The sequence below is a fragment of the Anoplopoma fimbria genome, chromosome 13 (assembly GCF_027596085.1).
Source record: "Anoplopoma fimbria isolate UVic2021 breed Golden Eagle Sablefish chromosome 13, Afim_UVic_2022, whole genome shotgun sequence".
Classification (NCBI taxonomy): domain Eukaryota; kingdom Metazoa; phylum Chordata; class Actinopteri; order Perciformes; family Anoplopomatidae; genus Anoplopoma; species Anoplopoma fimbria.
Window position 1 is genome coordinate 27682192 of NC_072461.1, and position 18827 is coordinate 27701018.

Here is an 18827-nt window from a genome sequence, read left to right on the forward strand (position 1 = left end):
TGTTTTTATTTTAAGCACAGTAGGAAACGTATTCAGCGTCTCTTCATCATCATGTCTAGCTGTGTTGAGTATGTGAGAAATAAAACTTGAAACTTCAGTTGAACTGATTAAAACCAAAGTAGAACTGAAATCAAATTGCATTGCATTGATATTTTTTGTTAATTATCCCCTCCTCTTTCCCTTCCAGGTGGAACCCATGTTCACGGTACCGGCTCCCCCTGCTCCGGGCCACCACGGGGCCCCCGGATCCTCCCTGCCCTCTGCCCCTTCATTCTCCCCTCCGGCCCTGCCCACCTCCAACCCCAAGCAGCTGGTGGTGAGGACGAGGTCTGTCGGCACCAACACCCAGGACGGGGGCGTCTCGGGAGCACTGGAGGGCGACTCGGCATGTCTGGGCCCCTGCCAGCCCGGGACCAGCGTCAACCTGGAGGGCATCGTCTGGCACGAGACGGAGGAGGGTAAGGAATGTTTCTGAAAAGGAGTAGTGAAGATCTACCAAAGCAAGTTTAAAGGGCTGCTTCACCCAAATTACAGAAATCTAGAGACTTTGAGACACATTATGACTGAGGTGAATGCAATATACTCTGTTACTTAGAGTAGAACAAAACTACCATACATTCAATTAGGACATTATCAAGAATCACGGGATTGTTGTTTTTTGAAAGACACGTCAAGTTTTTCAATTGTCATTTCTAACGCTTTGACTTGCACAAGCAAAGCCTAACTCTTCCTCCTTCTCCTCCACTGTTATGGGTTGGCGGCAGAAAATTCAAAGCAGATATCTTTGAAAATGACGCCACATAAACTGTCGACAGTTTAGCAGAAAAACATGTCTTCTACATCCACGGTGCACACCTTTTGATTTATTAATGCTTCAAAGACTTCAGAGGACATTACCAGTGTTTTAACCCTCAAGTATTGTTTAAGGTTTCTGAGGAATACATCGTCCCACAAACCCAAAAATGTGACATAAATCTGACGTGCTGGGTTGCCAAATCAGTTCAGAATTTTAAACAAAAATCTGAGCAAAACTCTGAGGAGCGGCTCAGCTGGTCCACCTTAAAGGTCAGTCCACCTTAAAGGTCAGTCCACCTTAAAGGTCAGTCCACCTTAAGCGGGCCTGGGCCGTTGTTGTTACTAACTTAGTGGCTAACGTCCTTCACTTTAATTAACAGCAGCAAGACACAGGACCTAGTTGTGTCTTGAGGAGTTGAAGCATTAATTCAATGACAAACTAAATACACATACATACACTCATATATACGTTCACAGCTATAACGTCCACGCCGATGCACATACCCGTGTTTTGGTCTGATCGGTCTGAGAGGACGTGGAAAGGCTTTTGTATCAAAACACGAGTATGAAATGAATGAAATATTTCTCTCAGTGAAAGCCGTGACGGCAGAAACACATCAACAGCTTTTCTGATCCTAAAGCATGACTTGTCTGTGACAAAATACTTTTTTCTTTTTGCCCGGACCTGCCTTTCATTGCACTCCTTCTGTTGTCTTCACATTTGAGGATAAGTGTGTTCTCATTAAATCTGCGACTCCAAACAGACTGAGAGGCCGACGATCACAAACTATTTTTACTGAACGCAGGCCGAGTGAAAGCGAGGTGTGAAAGATTCAGGTTGTGTTCTTTTCCTCCTCATTAAAAACTAAAGGACGTGTTGTTAGCAGGATGAAGTCAACAAGGGAGGCTGTTCATTTTTAGAAGCTGTTGAAGGACGGCTTCCAAATGTGTGACAGCTCCAGAGGAACAGTCTGTCTGCTCAGAGGAAATAATCTTCAGGTTGACTGTACAGCTAAACTCAGGCCTGTTTTTTTCAGAGCTCTTATCCACATCGCTGGGTCTTAAAGCTGTTTCTCGCCAGTATGATGCGAAAATGTTCTGCAGGTACACTGAAAAATGATAATTATGCAAACCGGTTCAGATGGGAGTCGTCACGGAAACCCCCGTAGAATTACAGCAATCATTTTTTATGAAATCAGTGAAAACAAAGATTTCATTTGTCAAATTACATATTTCTGCTGGCAGAAATCCTCTGAAATGTAGAAAGAATGTCCATCCCGTCATGTTTTCCCCAACACAAATGTTCTGCAGGGTTTACAAGCCAGTATAAGAACAAAAGAGAAGGACAAAAATCGCTGCTTGGTGTGAAACGGCTTTTTTAATAAGTGAATGGAGTTGGTTCAGTTGTTATCATGTGACCTAAATATGGACTTGTGGTCTTGTGATGGTGAAGATGGTAACCAGTTAAAATGAGGTCTATGGAGTCAGATGAACTCCTCCTTACCAGTTGGTTCTCAGTGTGATGTTCGCAGGTCGCACTGGTAGTTTGTTTAGCGTCCTCTTGTATGCAAATGATGACTCTACTGTGTCCGAAAATAAAGGATGACGCAGTCAAAACATCAGGATAAACCTCTATCTTCTTTTCCCAAGTCAACTCTCCAGAAAAGCAGCAGTTGCATCACATTTTCACATCCTGACATGTCTGAGATGTAGTTGCTGAGGATGTAGCGCTGATGAAGGTTTGCAGAGCGTTGAGTCACTGGCTTTCTGTGTTTTTAATCCTTCTGAATGTTTGAAGTTTTTAGGGAAGTTGCTGCAGTGTTTTTTGATTTGTATTCCTCGTCACAAATCACACATTTTTTGACTGACACGGTGCTCTGCGGATGTGGATGACCTCGTCAGCAAAACAACACTTTGACACTCAAGAGAACTGTTTGCGTCCCATTTCCCACCAGCAATCTCACAATCAAAACTTTATTTGTGTAGCACCTCTAATACAGGTCTGTGCAGTTCACAGATTAATGACCGTGAAAACAACAGAAAAGACAAAAACGATTTAACAATTTGAGAAAAATAAAAAGCTTTAATAACAGTTAAAAGCAAAACCAACAATATTACCCAAACCTTAACCAAGTAGTCATTGCACCTAAATCTCACCAAACCTCAATTATAGATGTGGCAGATCAGAAGAATAGTTTTTAACAAACAGTGTCGCCCTGATAGAGGTGTAAGATCAATAAATCTGTGATGTGTTTTGTCATTGGAGGGCTGCAAAGCAGAGGCAGTGTGATGATTCGTTGCATTAACTTGTTGTCATGTAAGAACTTTTTTCAACATCGTCTCTTTGTCTGGAAAATGTGGATTTAAAAAGCTGAATTTCTTTAGCGCAGTTTGCCTCCATGGATTTACGACATTTGGCCAAATAAAATTTGGTGCCGTTACAATTAGCGTGGGTTTGAAAAACATATGCCACAACAACAGATAGAAGCTTCTTGTCTTTTTCATTCCAAACATGACTCGATATCCTCATAGGAGCATCAAGAAGAAAAGTAAAAACCAGTAAACCCGTTTTACGCTACAAACTGGTACCATGGGAGTACCGGGCGGTGGATCAGACGGCCCGATGATTCACCCGTCGGTTTCCTCGCCATCGTGCTTTGATAGGCCGTTAACGAGGACAGCGCTCGGCGCCGCGGCCCCTCAGCGGAGGTGTAATACCTTACTGCAGGCTGCTAATGAATAATCCGTCTCTCTCAGTGCCCATCTCGCTCTGCCAGCCTCTGAAGTGAAGCGGTGAGTTTTTGGCGGAGAGGTGTTTGTATCTCGGCCCAGTATTAATTAACTGGAGCTGCTCGCGCCGCACAGGCAAAAATAAGAATAGGAGAAGAAGAACAAACAAAGAGAACTCTGGGGGAAATATATCCTGGTGCTGCTAAACAGGCCGGGGAGAACAAAAGACTCTAGGTCCTTCTGTCAGAAATGCTTTAAAATGTCTCCTTCAAGACCTTGACGGTTAAAATATAAATGCAGATGATAAATAAATGAAATGAAGCTTCAGTATTCAGGCAAAAGCGGAGCACAAACCTCCTCACAAGGCTGCACAACTCTCTGAATTTGAATGATAAGTCACTTAGCAAGAAAAAAAGATGCCAAATATTCTCAGTTTCTGCTTAGCTGTTTCATATCATAACAAAACTGAGCATCTTTGGTCAGACACAATGTGACATTTGAAAACGTCTCATCAAGCTGTGAAAACCTTTCCAGTAGCTACTGTATCATTTTATTTTATCTGTACACACATAGACTGAATATAAGAAGTGGAGGTCGACTTTTTAAGTCCTTGAGTTCGGCGATTTTACCGTTGACACCTTGGCTGTCATTTGCAACCAGTGAACAGGAAGTGACCAGGAGTGCCTGCAGCCGCAGGGGGTCGCCTAATTCCCCACAGTGATATGATAGATAATAGGGCAGCCCAGATTATTATTTATTTATTTACTTGGTTATATATGGACTGAGGAGGAGTGACGTAGAGACGCCTGTCAATCAGTGTGTAGCCCCGCCCTAAAGCATCCCCTGCTTTATGGTCTGTTTGACTCTAAATGGAGCATCATTTACTAAATGAACATCATGCTGTATTGAAGAAGACTTGAAACTAGAGATTGAGACCATAAACTCATGTTTACAATGTTTACTGAGGGAATAAATCAAGAGAGAAGTAGAGTCATTTTCTCATAGACTTCTATACAACCAGAGGAGTCGCCCCCTGGTGGACAGGAGAACCGGAGGTTGCCGCCTGTACCAACATAAGACTGCATAAAATCGGGATAATGAAAAAATACGAAAGGTGTCAGGAGGAGAGGTCAAGAATCCACACAGCTCAGCTTAACTTAACAAGAAAAACAACCTACTGTGTTTGATTGTAGACACCTAAAATAATCTGTATCATTTTAAGTGTACGCTGTATTAAGAATATTTTGACTTCTTTACCTTACTGAGGTGGACCTGAAGCAGTTATCTTTGCTCTCTTCAAAGACAGCAGACTCCACTGACAAAAACAAAAGATGTACCTTGCAAAACACAGGAGTCGCTGGTTTACTGCTGCCTTTAACAGTACGTTTGTGTGTTATTGTGGGACTTTGGTGTCTTAAATGGTCTTTTGAGGTTACTGGTCTCCAGGGCGTTCCAGTTCTGCCTCCTCGTCCAGAGTTACTGTAGATAATACACTGATTATGGATAAGAACCTCACACAACCCGAGAGATCCAAACTATCCCTTTAAGAGCAGTAGTTCATGAGAAAGTACTGAAAATGTTCAATAATGTCCTCAAAAACTCCTTCAAATAAATCCTGGATTCACATTAGAAAATAAGAATCCCTTATCCCGCGACCGTTCCCTGAACCTGCCACCAAATCTGTTCACATTTCCTCCTAAGAAACAAGCAGAACTGAACACTTGCTCCTTGGTGGAGGACAAATAAATGCAAAGAGAAAAACATCAAAGCTTGGTGTTTTCCAGGTTTGTGAGAGTGAACAAACAGCAGCAGAGCAACGGGACTCATAAATAATGCGATGCTAAATCTGGAGTTATGCAGAGATTTACACTGTGCAGACATGTATTGTATTTGATATACAGGGAGAGTCTGGACAAAGATGGAGGGATAAAGGAGCGAGGGAAATGGATTCAGTCTGACAGGATGGACGGATAGATGAGGAGAGAGAGAAGTGAGGAGATGGACAGAATGGCAGCCGAGGTTTGGGTCTATATTTTTAAAGCACCAGAGGGACGGAGAGCTGGAGAGGAATGTAAAGACGGAGCAGACAGAGACAGAGAGAGGGACGAAGAGGGACGAAGAGGGACGAAGAGGGATCGTTTACGACGGACAATGTCACAGTCAAAGAGAGGAAGAAAAACGACGAAGACAAAGAGAGACATGAGAGAGTTTTTTATTGTTTTTCATCCTGCAGTTCGGGTTCTATCCGGCTCAGGAGGCGGAGGGGGAACCAAAGAACTACCCCCCCTCGTGACGGCGGAGGGATACGAGGGGAGGATGCTGGTTGCATCTTAATTAAGCAGAATACTAATTGGAAAGACAGAAAGGAGAAGGAGAAGACGAGACCACCATTTTCGTTTCATCCCCCCCCCACCTCTCCTCCCTGCAGGAGACCAGAGTCTGATGAGCTCTAATCAGATGCTGATTGGCTCGACTCAGACTGACTGACTGACTGAACGTCTGTCTGTCTGACTTGATGTGCAGAGATAAAGTCAATTACAGGGATTGTAAATAATCACTGTCTTCTAAACACGCTCGTAAAATAATCACAATAACCACAGTAGAGTAGCTGATTTGTCCTTAAAGGAACAGCGCGTCATTTAAAAGATGCTTTGTTGCAGCTGGTTTGTTTGAAGATTCTTTCCTCCAAATCCACCCTGAAAACTGAACATGAACACAAAATAGAAAGAGCATGTTAGCGAAGCACAAAACAATAACATGCACAATATGTTGAATATCATTTTACTCAAATACAGATGCTCAATTTGACAAAAACGTTTAATTTCTCCTTTTGAGTCTAACTCATCGACTGTATATAAGAAGTGGATGTAGTCGTCGTGTCATCACTCTGATGTTTTGAAGCCTCCAGTTTGGTGTTTTGGCCGACGCCATCTTGTTTTTTTTTAATCCAGTGAACAGGAAGTGACCATATAAGGAGTGAGGAGGAGTGACGTAGAGACGCCGTATACGTCTCTGGTGTGGACCTGTCAATCAGTGTGTAGCCCCGCCCTAAAGCATCCCCTGCTTTATGGTCTGTTTGACTCTAAATGGAGCATCATTTACTAAATGAACATCATGCTGTATTGAAGAAGACTTGAAACTAGAGATTGAGACCATAAACTCATGTTTACAATGTTTACTGAGGGAATAAATCAAGAGAGAAGTAGAGTCATTTTCTCATAGACTTCTATACAACCAGAGGAGTCGCCCCCTGGTGGACAGGAGAGAGAATGCAGCTTTAAGACAGGAAGCATTGACTTCACTTTTCAGAACTGGAGGTTGCCGTCTGGATAAATTGGTTGTCATACAATGAAGATTATATATTTTACTAAACTTCAAAGGGTATTTATTGCAGAGAGTTTGTCGTGTGTTGCAGTAAAACCTGGTTCTACAGCTGAAATGAATCCAGGATTTGATTTGCTCTGCGTTTGCCGATGGCGCTTCACAAAACCCGAGGTTAATGGTTTTCAAATGTCAGTCAGAGAGAGAGAGAGAGAGAGAGAGAGAGGAGGAAGAAGAATAGAGAGACATTTCTATTTCACACGGCTGAGCGGTCGTCAATTCTCAGATTAGAACTCAAACCTTGAAGACTAAATTTCTCTTCAAAGCACAAAGCTGACGGGAACGGATGACGTCTTTTCCTCCTCTGGTGTTTGCTGTCCGATATCAGTTTGAGAGATTTCACAAGAGGCGGTTTGGAAAAACAATTTGAGCCTCTTAAAGCCGTGAACTCAGTCCTTCACGTTCCCACAGCTTTTCATTCCAAACAGCTGCTGCTCGTCTTTTCCTCTTTTTTTTTTTTATTTCTGCACATTTGTCTTTTGTCAGTGTTTCATTAGTTTCCTCATTAGATGCAAGAGAGAACAAAGAAATGAGTGTTTTCTGCAGAGCTACAAAGGGTGACGTATGCAACAAAAGACGTGCTGCTCACGAAGTCTGAAGAGCTCGTATCAGACAGTCTGATATGTTGTCTTCTGCTCACACCTGTATCACTGTTTGATTCTGTTAAAAGTCAAACCATACTACCTCATCTCTGCCACTGCCTTTATATACTCTCATTGATTTAACAAATCTGCTACTTTTGTTATATATTTATGTATTTTATTGTATTGTATTGTAATAACCTGCCCAGAGACTACAGACAATAATTACCTCTCTAGCTCACTCACATTTACGTTGAGGTAGAAGCAGAAATGTTGATTAATGTGCACTGTTCCTGGTGAATAATTAGATACATAAATAAATAATTAAATAAAGAAAATCTTGGTGTTTTATTCTCGTCATCATTTATTTATTTTAAGACCTGCTTTCCAATGAAAGTTATTGAATTCTTTTGATTTGTTTAATTATTGAGTGAAGAAAATCAAACAAACACTTTGTGAGAAAACTTTAAATGTCAAGAAAGGCTGTTAAAACGACTACAAATAAATACAAACTGCCCATATTTCCTCTAGAAGTCCTGAACACTGTGTTGCTCTCTTGGTGCTGGTTCAGAATCCTGTTGTGGTCCCAGTAGATCCAGTACTAACCCTCCCTGTCTCCGTCCTGTGTGATTGACAGGTGTGCTGGTGGTCAATGTGACGTGGAGGAAGAGAACCTACGTGGGAACTCTGCTGGACTGCACCAAACACGACTGGGCTCCTCCGAGGTGAGAGCTGCACACAACGTATCATACTATATGTCACATTTTCTGTCTCACCGACATCAATCTATGGATTCTTTTAATGGGAGTCAAGAGAAAAACTTCTTCACTGTAACATCACTAACCCGTGAGTCATTTAAGACTAAATGACATTTTCAAAATGTCATTAAAACAACTTTTTTTCATTTTGGGAATATCACCAAAGTCAAACCTTTTTTTTTTAAATGTGAAGATGCTGAATTACTAACTCATTCTTATTTAACTAGTGGATTATAGATTGTTATTCCTGTTTTAATGGATTACAAAGAAAGTCTAAAAAGAGTCTTTACTAAAACTGTATCCTTTAGAATTGATTTTGAATCTCTTTTACTTCTTTATGAAGCTTGAAAGGACTTTGCTCCTCCTTCATCAGATGGATCTTTAGGTCAGATCACTCAGGTTCTCAAGCGATTTTCTTTTAAATGTTCCTCATGTGTCCAATAAAAGTACCTTCTGTTTTGTTGGACTCACTGCCTCTCTGGTTATTAAAATGCAAGAGATTAAACATCTGTCTTTTTAATCTGGCTTTTAATTTGGAGTAAAGTAGCTTTAGTTTAATCAGTCTTACATTGTTTTTATCCCTTGCATTTATAACATGTTCTACTATTGACTTTTATATTTTTTATATAGATATATATCTTTCTATATTTTTAAACATTTTATCGTGCAAAATTCTATTTATTGTTATCTATTTCTGTTTTGTGAAGCACTTTGGGCTGAATGTTTGTATTAAAGGTGCTTTTTAAATAAATAAATTGAGTTGTAGCATTTCCAAAAAATCCACAAACTCTCCTGTCAGTTGAGTTTTTATTAGATGAGTTATTGAAAACAGTGAGCTGGTAGGTTTGGTTGGAGCTGTTGGCTGCTGTGTACTTTTAAAGACGGACCATTAAACGTTTGAAAGACTGAACACTGCCTTTTACAGATGAAAAGTTAAATTCAGTCATTTCAGTGTTTCTTGGTCTGCTGCCAAAACACCTAACTGAGTGTTTTTGTTGTCTAAACCTAAGCAATTGTTTTTATTTTAATTCACAATGAAAGTATGTGACAAATTGGAATAAAAAGGTGTTGAGATTTTGGGTATTTTTAGTTCGTTTTTCAGGTTAGTGGAGGATCATGTTTCTGCAACATAAATATAGAAAGCGCTGCTTCTTGTTTTGGCAGCTACAGTTACATTTCTTTTTTTTGGATTCATGTACACACCGTTGCACACAAACAGCAAAGCTTCAGACTGTTGAAATCAGGCCTCAAATTATATTCGCCATCAACTTTTATTCTTGTATCTGCATTTTAAGGACAGGCCTCATATAATAATCAGATTCTTCTCCTCGTTAAACTATTTTATTGTTATTCTTATTGGCTTTTATTTGCTTGTGATTGTTTATTGGCTTAACTGAAAAGATAACTTTTTTAAGTGCTATAAATTTTCTTAAATCATATATTATATTTATATATATATAAAATAAAAAAGGCTGATTTGACTGTGGGTCTGTCAGCTGTTGTTGTATGATGAGCTTTAACAGGAACACTCTTCATCCCGGTGTTTTTTTGTTGTAATTGCTGAGAGGAAACTGTGACAGTCTCTCCTCGCGGGGCTGAAACCTCTCAATTATTGCCGCAGTACGTAAATGATTGTTGTCATGGCAATTACAGCTTAATCTCAGAAACCAGGCACTAAATTGCTTCTTTTTTTTTTTCATTTGTTCTCTGCAGCTCCACTGTCTTTGTCAGCGGCGACTGAATGAGGTTTTATTATATAATTCAATGGAATAAAATTCTCCCACTTCGTTGATTCATCATCGGTCCATGAATGAAACTGTAACCAAAAGATAAAATAGCACAATGATTAAATTAAAGGCCAGAATATAACTAAACTCATGAAGAAAACAAGTTTGATATTATAAAAAAACAACAGCAAGTGATGAGCTTCAATTCTTCAGCTTTAATAGTAGTCTGCTGGATCTGGGTCTGTCACGGTGGACTGGTCTCTGCTGGATCTGGGTCTGTCCACGGTGGACTGGTCTCTGCTGGATCTGGGTCTGTCCACTGGATCTGGGTCTGTCCACGGTGGACTGGTCTCTGCTGGAGTCTGGTCTGAAGGAGTTTCTGGTGAACCTTCATGATTTCATCTGGTTTCTCCAGAATCCGACCCGGTGGCTCCGATGACGAGCTTTAAGAATAACTTTATAGAAACAGACGATCTTCTCTCTGATGGTCTGGTTTACTGATGGAGGTCTATAGAGGATCAGGACTACACTGAGACTGGTTCAGGACCAGATAAAGTTCCTCACAGTAACTTCAAATCATCTGGACTAGATTACTCGGATGATCCATGTTTTAACCAGAGGCATGAGAGCAACCAATAACCTTGAAAAAGCCCAAACCAAACCATAAAAAATTTCCAGCAGCTTCAGTGACATTCAGGGACACGCTGATGTAAAAAAAGCAATTACAAACATCATAAGAAATGTGAGATATCATCATTTTAAAATCACAGAGGGGGACTAGAAAGTCTAGTCTCAACGGGCTTCGTGGTTCCATTAATGGAAGATGATTAACGCCCAAAACGGTCTTTCCAAGGTCAGAATACATTCACTGAGTCCTGCTACGCAGTGTCATAATTAATGCACTATAAGACCAGCACATATGCAAGGTTCAGGGTCCAGCTTGGAAAGTAGAGCCTCTACTCTGTAGATAAACATAAAGCAATCTCAGCAGACAGGTTTTTGATATGAATAACAATGTGTGAAAGTAGAGAAGCCTCTTCAGTGTAAAGACGTGAGGCGCTGTGGTAAACAGCATCAAAAGACTTCAAAGACGAAGGGACATCATGTGAATACAAAGCGTCTCACTATCAAATACAGAGATGATTGTGGATTGTACAGGGTTTTTTTCTTGTTATCAAAGGAGAAGCAGGGAAGAAAATCAATTTATATCCTTGACGTCTGGATAGAGTGGTCAAACATGAGCCTTGAATGATAATCAGTTTTCTTCTACATTTTTTTTCCTTTTGTCTGATGGAACAAGAGTTCAATTTGGGTGAAGAAATGAACAAGTTGTTTCTCGGGTTAAAGCCATCCAAGAACAAAAAAAACTGCTTTTTTTCCCCAGTTTAATGTTTTGATGTATTTTTCAGCTTTCATAAACTCGACATGAAACAATACGACGTAGAACGATACAGTGGAAACGAAACAATACAAAGTGATACAATATGATGAGATAGAATGTGATGGGATGAGATGTGAAATGATAACATGATACAAAAGATGTAAAACGATTCAATGTGAAACTAAAAAATACAAGTGATACGATATGATACAACAAGATGTGATATGATAACGCTCTCTAATAACATCTTCTGCAATGACACAAAAGTCGAATTGGCACCATCGACTGCTTATCTGCTTATTTGATTCATTCACATTTTCTCTTGCCGTAATTTTTGCAATACATATTGGTGAAAACATGACTAATGTGCAATGATACAATGTGATAAGAGTTTGTTATATGGTGTGATATCATATGATGCCATTGACACCTTCTTCTTTGCTACATTGTCACCATCTGCTGGACTTATGAGGATACTATACTGCGGCTACAGAAAGAAATACTAATATTACTTACTTAGCAAAAGTATCTGCTTCTCTAAGGATAAGCTATAATTATCAATAGTGCGAGATATACAAACAAAAAGAACCTCCTTTGTGTGAAGTCGCGATTGGTTACGCAGCCAATCACTCATGAATCTCATTGATTTATTGGTGATTTTATTGGTTTTAGGCTGTCATTTTACACTCAGAGAGACTTGTATTAGATGAAGGCAGGATCAGGGTGTAGCTGGAGTTGAATTAGTGGAAAGTAAATGACATAGTATACTCATAAACGGTCAATTGTATAATTTAAAGTGACATCATAGTGCTGAAAAAGTAGAAAACTAATGACTTTGGATAAAGCTTTGTGGTTGGTGGGGCGCTGCATGTGCGCCCGCTGGTGACTCAAGATTAAATCTATTGTATTTCTCTTCCTCTGTCCAGGTTTTGCGAGTCTCCCTCCAGTGACCCTGAGTTGCCCGGTGGGCGTGGCCGGGGAAAACGGATGCGAATGGCCATGGCCGAGCGGCCCTGCGTCGAGCCGGTCCCTGCAGCCAAAGTCCGAGGTCTATCGCAGCACAGGAGCCGCGGAGGTGGCATGGCTGGAACCGGCGCAACCATCCACAGCAAGGGTCGCAGAGGAAGCCTGAACCTCATCAACAGCAGCTGCCGTGCGCCTTCTTCTTTCTTTACTGTGGAGGAGGTGAAACCTGCCAACAGCACCTCCTCTCTTTCGTCTGGGAAGCGGAAGAACAAACCGCCGGCTGACCTGGACCTCAGCTTGGTGTCCTCTGACGACGTTAAAAACGGGAACGGGAAGAGGATCCGAGCCAAATCCCGCAGCGCCCCGTCCACGCCGCAGGGCAAATCCGACCCCTCGTTCATGGACCCCGGAGGAGGTTGCGCCTCCTCGCCTCCTCCCCCGCCCATCCTCATCGACTGTCCCCACCCGAACTGCACCAAACGCTACAAGCACATCAACGGCCTGCGTTACCACCAGACGCATGCACACCTGGAGGCTGAGGAGCAGAGGAAGCCTGAGCTGGAGCCCATGAAGGACGGGGAGAGCGAGGATCGACTATCGGACTGCGAGGACACCATCAGCAACATGACGTATGACCTCTCAGAGACAAACAGCACCAATACCAACAGCTCCTCTAAGAAACCGGCTCCTCTATATAAGGTGACCACGGTGGGATCTCACAAGAACAGACGGCTCCTCCTCAGCACGGACCACAGCCCCTCAGTCAACCCCAAGACAAGAAGAACCTCACTGCTGAAGGACGGGCTGATTGATGACCTCAGCAATCTGCCCATCATCTCCAACATGACCGTGGTTCTGGAGAACTGCATGGTCCCAGACAGGAACTCCACGGTCGAGATGCCCAAGCTGGAAGCCGAAGGCTTGATCGACAAAAAGGGAGGGGTGTGCGACAAGGGCAAGAAGGCCAACGGGAAAGTGGATAAGCTGTCCAAGTCGCGGACCAACCGGCCGATCGCTCCGGCCCCTGCTCCCCCAAAGCTGATTGCCATACCCAACACAGCGTATCCGACCGGCACAGCAGATACTGCCACCTCACAGCAGAACTCGCCCATGGCAGCCGTTGGCCTCACCAGTAAAAACCTCCCCCTGAAACCCATCAAACCAAAGCTGAACATCGTTGTGGAACCGAGCCTCGTCAAAGCCACCCTGGTTACCGGCAGCAAAGAGACCAGGAAGAAAGAGAAACGGAGGCTGAAGGACAAACACAACAAAGACGCGCAAGCCAGGACGCCTAATGGTGACAGCAGTGGAATCAAAATGGAAGATGGTTGTGGTGTTGGTTCCAAAATAGGCGTCAAGGAAATTTCTGGAAGCCTTCTGAAGGAGCACCTCAGCAAGCAGGATGTAATGAACGGGCTCACGGAGAGCCAGGAGAGCAGGATGGCCAGTATCCGAGCCGAGGCGGACAAGGTGTACACCTTCACCGACAACGCCCCCAGTCCTTCCATCGGAGGCTCATCTAGGCTCGACTCCGGCGGCAGTTGCCTGGCAACGGACAGCAAGAACAACAGCCCCGCCTACTCCGACATCTCAGACGCCGGGGACGACGGGGGATCTTCCGAGTGTCGCTCGGATGGAATCCGATCCAAGTCCGTCTCCTCAGCCTCTTCAGAGTCAAGCTCCAACGGTAACCACGGTAACCCTGGTAAAACCCCGCCCACTGCATCTGCACCGCTGACGAAAGACCCCCAATCACCGTACTACCACGGCTACGATCCCTACTACCTGCAGGGGTACATGCAGCAGGACAGGCAAAACAGCAGCGGCGTTGCTTTCCACAAAAGCTCCGGCCTCGACGGCAAAGGGAAAGACAGAAAGGAGGAACTGAAGGAGGACGACAAAAGCTCCTCCCACGACTTCTCGGACTCAAAGAAAGGCGACGGGCCGCCTCAGTCTCAGCTCCAGCTCGCTATGAGCCAGACCCAGACCGCCTTGGCCCAGTCGCTGTACTACGGCCAGTACTCCAGAGGACTGTACATGGACCAGAAGATGTTACTGGCCTCCAAGTGCTGCGACCAGACCCACGGCGCCAAGCAGAGGGGCGAGAGGGGACAGGGGTTGAGAGACAGTGAGGACGATAAACACCTGGTTGGGGGTTCAGCCGGTGGACCCATGCTGGGTAAAAGTCCAGATGGCGCCAAAGGTTGCTGTCCCAAACCAATCCTGTCCTACGTGGAGATGAGTGAGAGGGGAGAAAGGGGACAGGGTCTGGGCGCGAAGGCGTTGCACAGTGGTTTGGTCGACCAGCACCAGGTCTCGATGAAAGACTGCGATGACATCAAGTCACCTTCCTCTTCCTCTTCTTCATCACTCCACAACCCAAACAGTCAGACAGATCTGGACTCAAATGTTTCCTATTCCAGTGTAAGTTTCTCCCTCTGTCTCTAACCCGCCGCCGCCGCTTATGGTGTTGTTGGTGTGCTTTAGCGACTGCTGTTGAGTGTCACTAAAGAGATTAAAACACACATTGTGTCCAGCTAAACCAATAAGGTGCTAATAACATGTGGCTTCTGTGGTGCTGTTGCTGTGCTTTGACAACCTACTTTAGTCCTTTTTTGTTGAAATCAAAATCCTGTGGTTTGATTTGATGGATGCAAATGTTTTTTAATGTTGGGAATCAATGGGGGAAGCTGTAAATGTAAAACAAAAACACATAAAGGAACAAAAGAAACATTTCTAATACATAAGTGTTGGTTTTTATATGTGCTGCTTTTTTTCAGAAAGCTTGTACAGGTTTTTATCCATGTCATCTCATGATGCTTTATCCACTAGCCATGCTGGGTCTTGTTGGAAGGGTTGTGTGAATTGAATGAAAGCCGTGTCTGGGAGGTTGTTTTTGTTTTTCCTTCAGTTTGGGCTGAATTCTGAAGTTGATCATGTGTGAGACGTGTCTTGATTCGTGTCATTGACGGGGGGAACGCCACACTCCTCACATCCCACCTCTGAATGGCCGCCTGCTGTTGAAAAAACGCCGTCATCCTTCATCAACATCCCACCCAGAGCCAGTGATAGATGGTCTGTCTTTGGTTCTGCTCACTCGAGTACACAGTGTTTCCTCTATAGTCGTTCAGCAGCGGTGGGCCGCCGCAGGAACATATTCTCCGTCCTTGTAAAACAGAAAATGTGCAAATGAAAGTCATAAATTAGCCTCCAAAAAAACCACAAATAATAATTTAGTTTTAGCTCTGCAACTGGCAATGTTAAACCAAAACTGGGACAGAAACGTGGACTGAGGTTGAACCGACCCCCCTAAAAAATGACTCCCACCCACCACTGTTAATAAAGACTTATAGGGGAAACACTGCAACTAGCACCAACACTTGTCCCCCATCGATCTAGCCCTCAGACGGCCCGGCCTGGGCTCACTGCCTCGCTCACAGCAAATACTCTGAGCTCCAGCACGGGGAGGAGGCCGAGGAGGGGGAAGCTGACAGGGGGAAAGAGTGGGGAGCTACCGTGGAGCCTGCCGGGGCCAAGATGACCTCTGGAGGAGCAGGAGGAGGTGGTGGAGGTGTGGGTGGAGATGCTAAGAAAACCAGGGTCCACGATCTCCCGCCAGCCATCGACTTGGAGGATCCGGACGGACTGGACGGGCTGGAGGATCCACTCCAGGAGCCGATGGGAGGGCTGGCCGAGGAGTCCCAGAACGCCCGGGCGGCGGTGTCTCCTCCCATGACCCCCCAGCAGCCCTACATCCAGTACCAGCACTCCTCCTACCAGCCCTACCTGGCCATGTGCGAGAGCGGCGGGGGCTCCTACAGAGGGGTGTCCCCGACCCTGGTCCACAACTACCCAGGTAAGAGTCCCAGGAAAGGTTTTACTTTGAAGAAATAGTCTTGGGAAATACGTGTATTCGCTTTCTTATGGAGAGTTAGACGAGAACATAAAAAACATTCTCATGTCTGTTAGATAAATATGAAGCTACAGTTGGTGTAGCATTGCACAAAGATACAAACTGTCATTTATATTATTAGATCTTTGTAGGAAAGTGTTAATATGTGAGCTTCAGGGGTGCTGGAAGATGGATTTTATTACCTCTTTCTCATTTAACTCTCAGCAAGAAAGCAAATAACCGTATTTCCCAAAATGTCAAAATATTCCTTCTTAGCATCACTAACCAATATCTTTAATATTAAAGGAAGACTTCACCCTTAAAATGATACTTCGTATATCAATGACTCACCAAACTTTTTTTCTCATGCCTTACATGGGGAATAAAGAATCAAAAAACACTCGTTTACAAACTCTCACACAACTGGTGCAATATAATCAAAGCATCATTAATCCACTCATATGCTCACAAGAGTCTTAATTTAAAAGCAACTCTGAAGACCACTCTTAATTGTTTAAGTGATTTTAAAATGCTAGAATCACTTTCCATTTACCAAAAGGCATCAAAGTTATCACTTCATTTTACATTAAAGAGTTGATGTTGTGATTACAGGGAAAATGTAGAGGTTTTAACACCTTAAACTTACTTAATTAATGTACAAACCCTAATATAGACTCCTTAATATGATATAATGCATGTATTTATGGATGAAAATGAAAAATGTATCAATGAATTAACAGTTTTAAGGGGTAAGTCCATCTTTTTTTTTCCTGCAGGATTTTAACGTAACAATTTTAAAGTATTAAGGCACAGAGAATAAGTAGCATTTTACATTAAAAAGTCACTTTATTTATGCACAAAGCACATTTAAAAACAACAGCAGTAGGTAACATTGTCCAGGCACATGCACACACATAAGAGAAACACCCAAATATAGTAACTAAAAGCTGCAACATGAACAACTCTATTGACTATTTAAAGCCTTTGTGCATGTTCCTGTGTGTGTGTGTTTCCACTCCAGGTTTCCACTACCCTCTGTACGGTAAGACGGCGGGCCGGGAGGAGTCGGAGGTGACTCCACCCGGCAGAGGAGGAGCGGTGAGCGGAAAGCAGAGCGGAGACTCGTCCTCGTCCTCGGCCATGGAGCTGCTGCAGCAGCAGAGCCACCAGTACCACGGGAAATCACCTGCTGTGAGGGGACACACTGAACACTGCAGCTCTCACCATCACACTCAGATCAGATGTTTCCTCAGGAACAAATATAAAAAAAAGATATGAAGGTTAAAGACAAACACACGGATCAGAAGTTAATGTCTCTTTATCTCTGAACAAATACATTAAACATGATTTATTTATAAGAACATGCATCCCGTACTTTACCTGTTACAGTAACAAATAAGTAAATACACATTCTGAACCCCAAACAACAAACTGGCAACGAGGCAGATCTTGGGTAGATAATAATGAGAATAAATCATATACCTTCTAAATTTAAAAGAAATCCAGTTTGAATTGACATCAAACACTTTTAAGCTTGTTTGTTGGATGTTTTGTCGATGCTGATCTATAAAGAGAACCATAAAGTTCATTTTTGGATATATGGGAAAAACAACACTGAATGAAAAATGCTGCTGACTCTTTTCAGCCCATAAAGAATTCATAAACAGTTACTGATTGGTTTGGGTTGGAAAAGAAAGTTAGAAAATGAATATCCCATTTTTTTCTCATCATTTTATGACTTTATTCTTAGAGTTTTTCACTTTTTCTTCTTCACCTACCATGACCCTAATGCACTGTTTAAATTACTTTCAATATTTATTAAATGAAAAAAAAAACATATGTATACATTAACTACATTACTGCACAACCTCTTTACATTTCAGTTTATACATTTTATCCATTACCGTAAAACTGTCTACCACAAATATATATTATTCTAATGGGTATCTCACATATATTAGATTTTATTCCTATAATTTCTACTTCTGCACTATGTCTTATATTTTCTTTTTATACATATTTAATGAACAATGTTAGAGCCTAAGAACTATAAAAGTTATGAACAACGACTGCTTCACTGTTCAGTTGTTAATGTGAAAGTGTGTGTGTGTGTGTGTGTGTGTGTGTGTGTGTGTGTGTGTGTGTGTGTGTGTGTGTGTGTGTGTGTGTGTGTGTGTGTGTGTGTGTGTGTGTGTGTGTGTGTGTGTGTGTGTGTGTGTTGGAGCAGCCCGGAGAGAAGGGTTCCCCGAGGGAGAGAGAGAGACGGAGCGCGAGAGGAACCACTTGTCGTTCGCCCGACATCTCCACACACACCATCACACACACCTGGGGATGAGCTACAACCTGATGTCAGGACAGTACGACATCTACCAAGGTACACACACACACACACACACACACACACACACACACACACACACACACACACACACACACACACACACACACACACACACTAATTAAAAATGACTGTAAAATAAGATTTGGTAGTAAAATGCTGAATGAAACCTTCTGCCGAATGAGTCAGTTGGTGTAAGTTGTTTGTAGAAGATTTATGTTTTTCTTCATTAGAGCTGCACAATTATTCAAAATTGTATTTGAAGTACAATGTGGCCG

The 18827-nt window shown here is 42.8% G+C and overlaps 1 protein-coding gene across 1 annotated transcript in view; it reads left to right on the top strand.

The window, feature by feature from the left end:
• The window catches only part of znf608 (zinc finger protein 608), a 43650-nt gene that overhangs the window by 22497 nt on the left and 2326 nt on the right, over positions 1-18827 (top strand). Inside the window, 7 exon segments of the mRNA XM_054610419.1 lie at positions 188-458; positions 8125-8212; positions 12280-14743; positions 15719-16175; positions 17233-17402; positions 18439-18451; positions 18454-18585. Of these exon segments, the coding sequence (XP_054466394.1) occupies positions 188-458; positions 8125-8212; positions 12280-14743; positions 15719-16175; positions 17233-17402; positions 18439-18451; positions 18454-18585 (3595 nt within the window).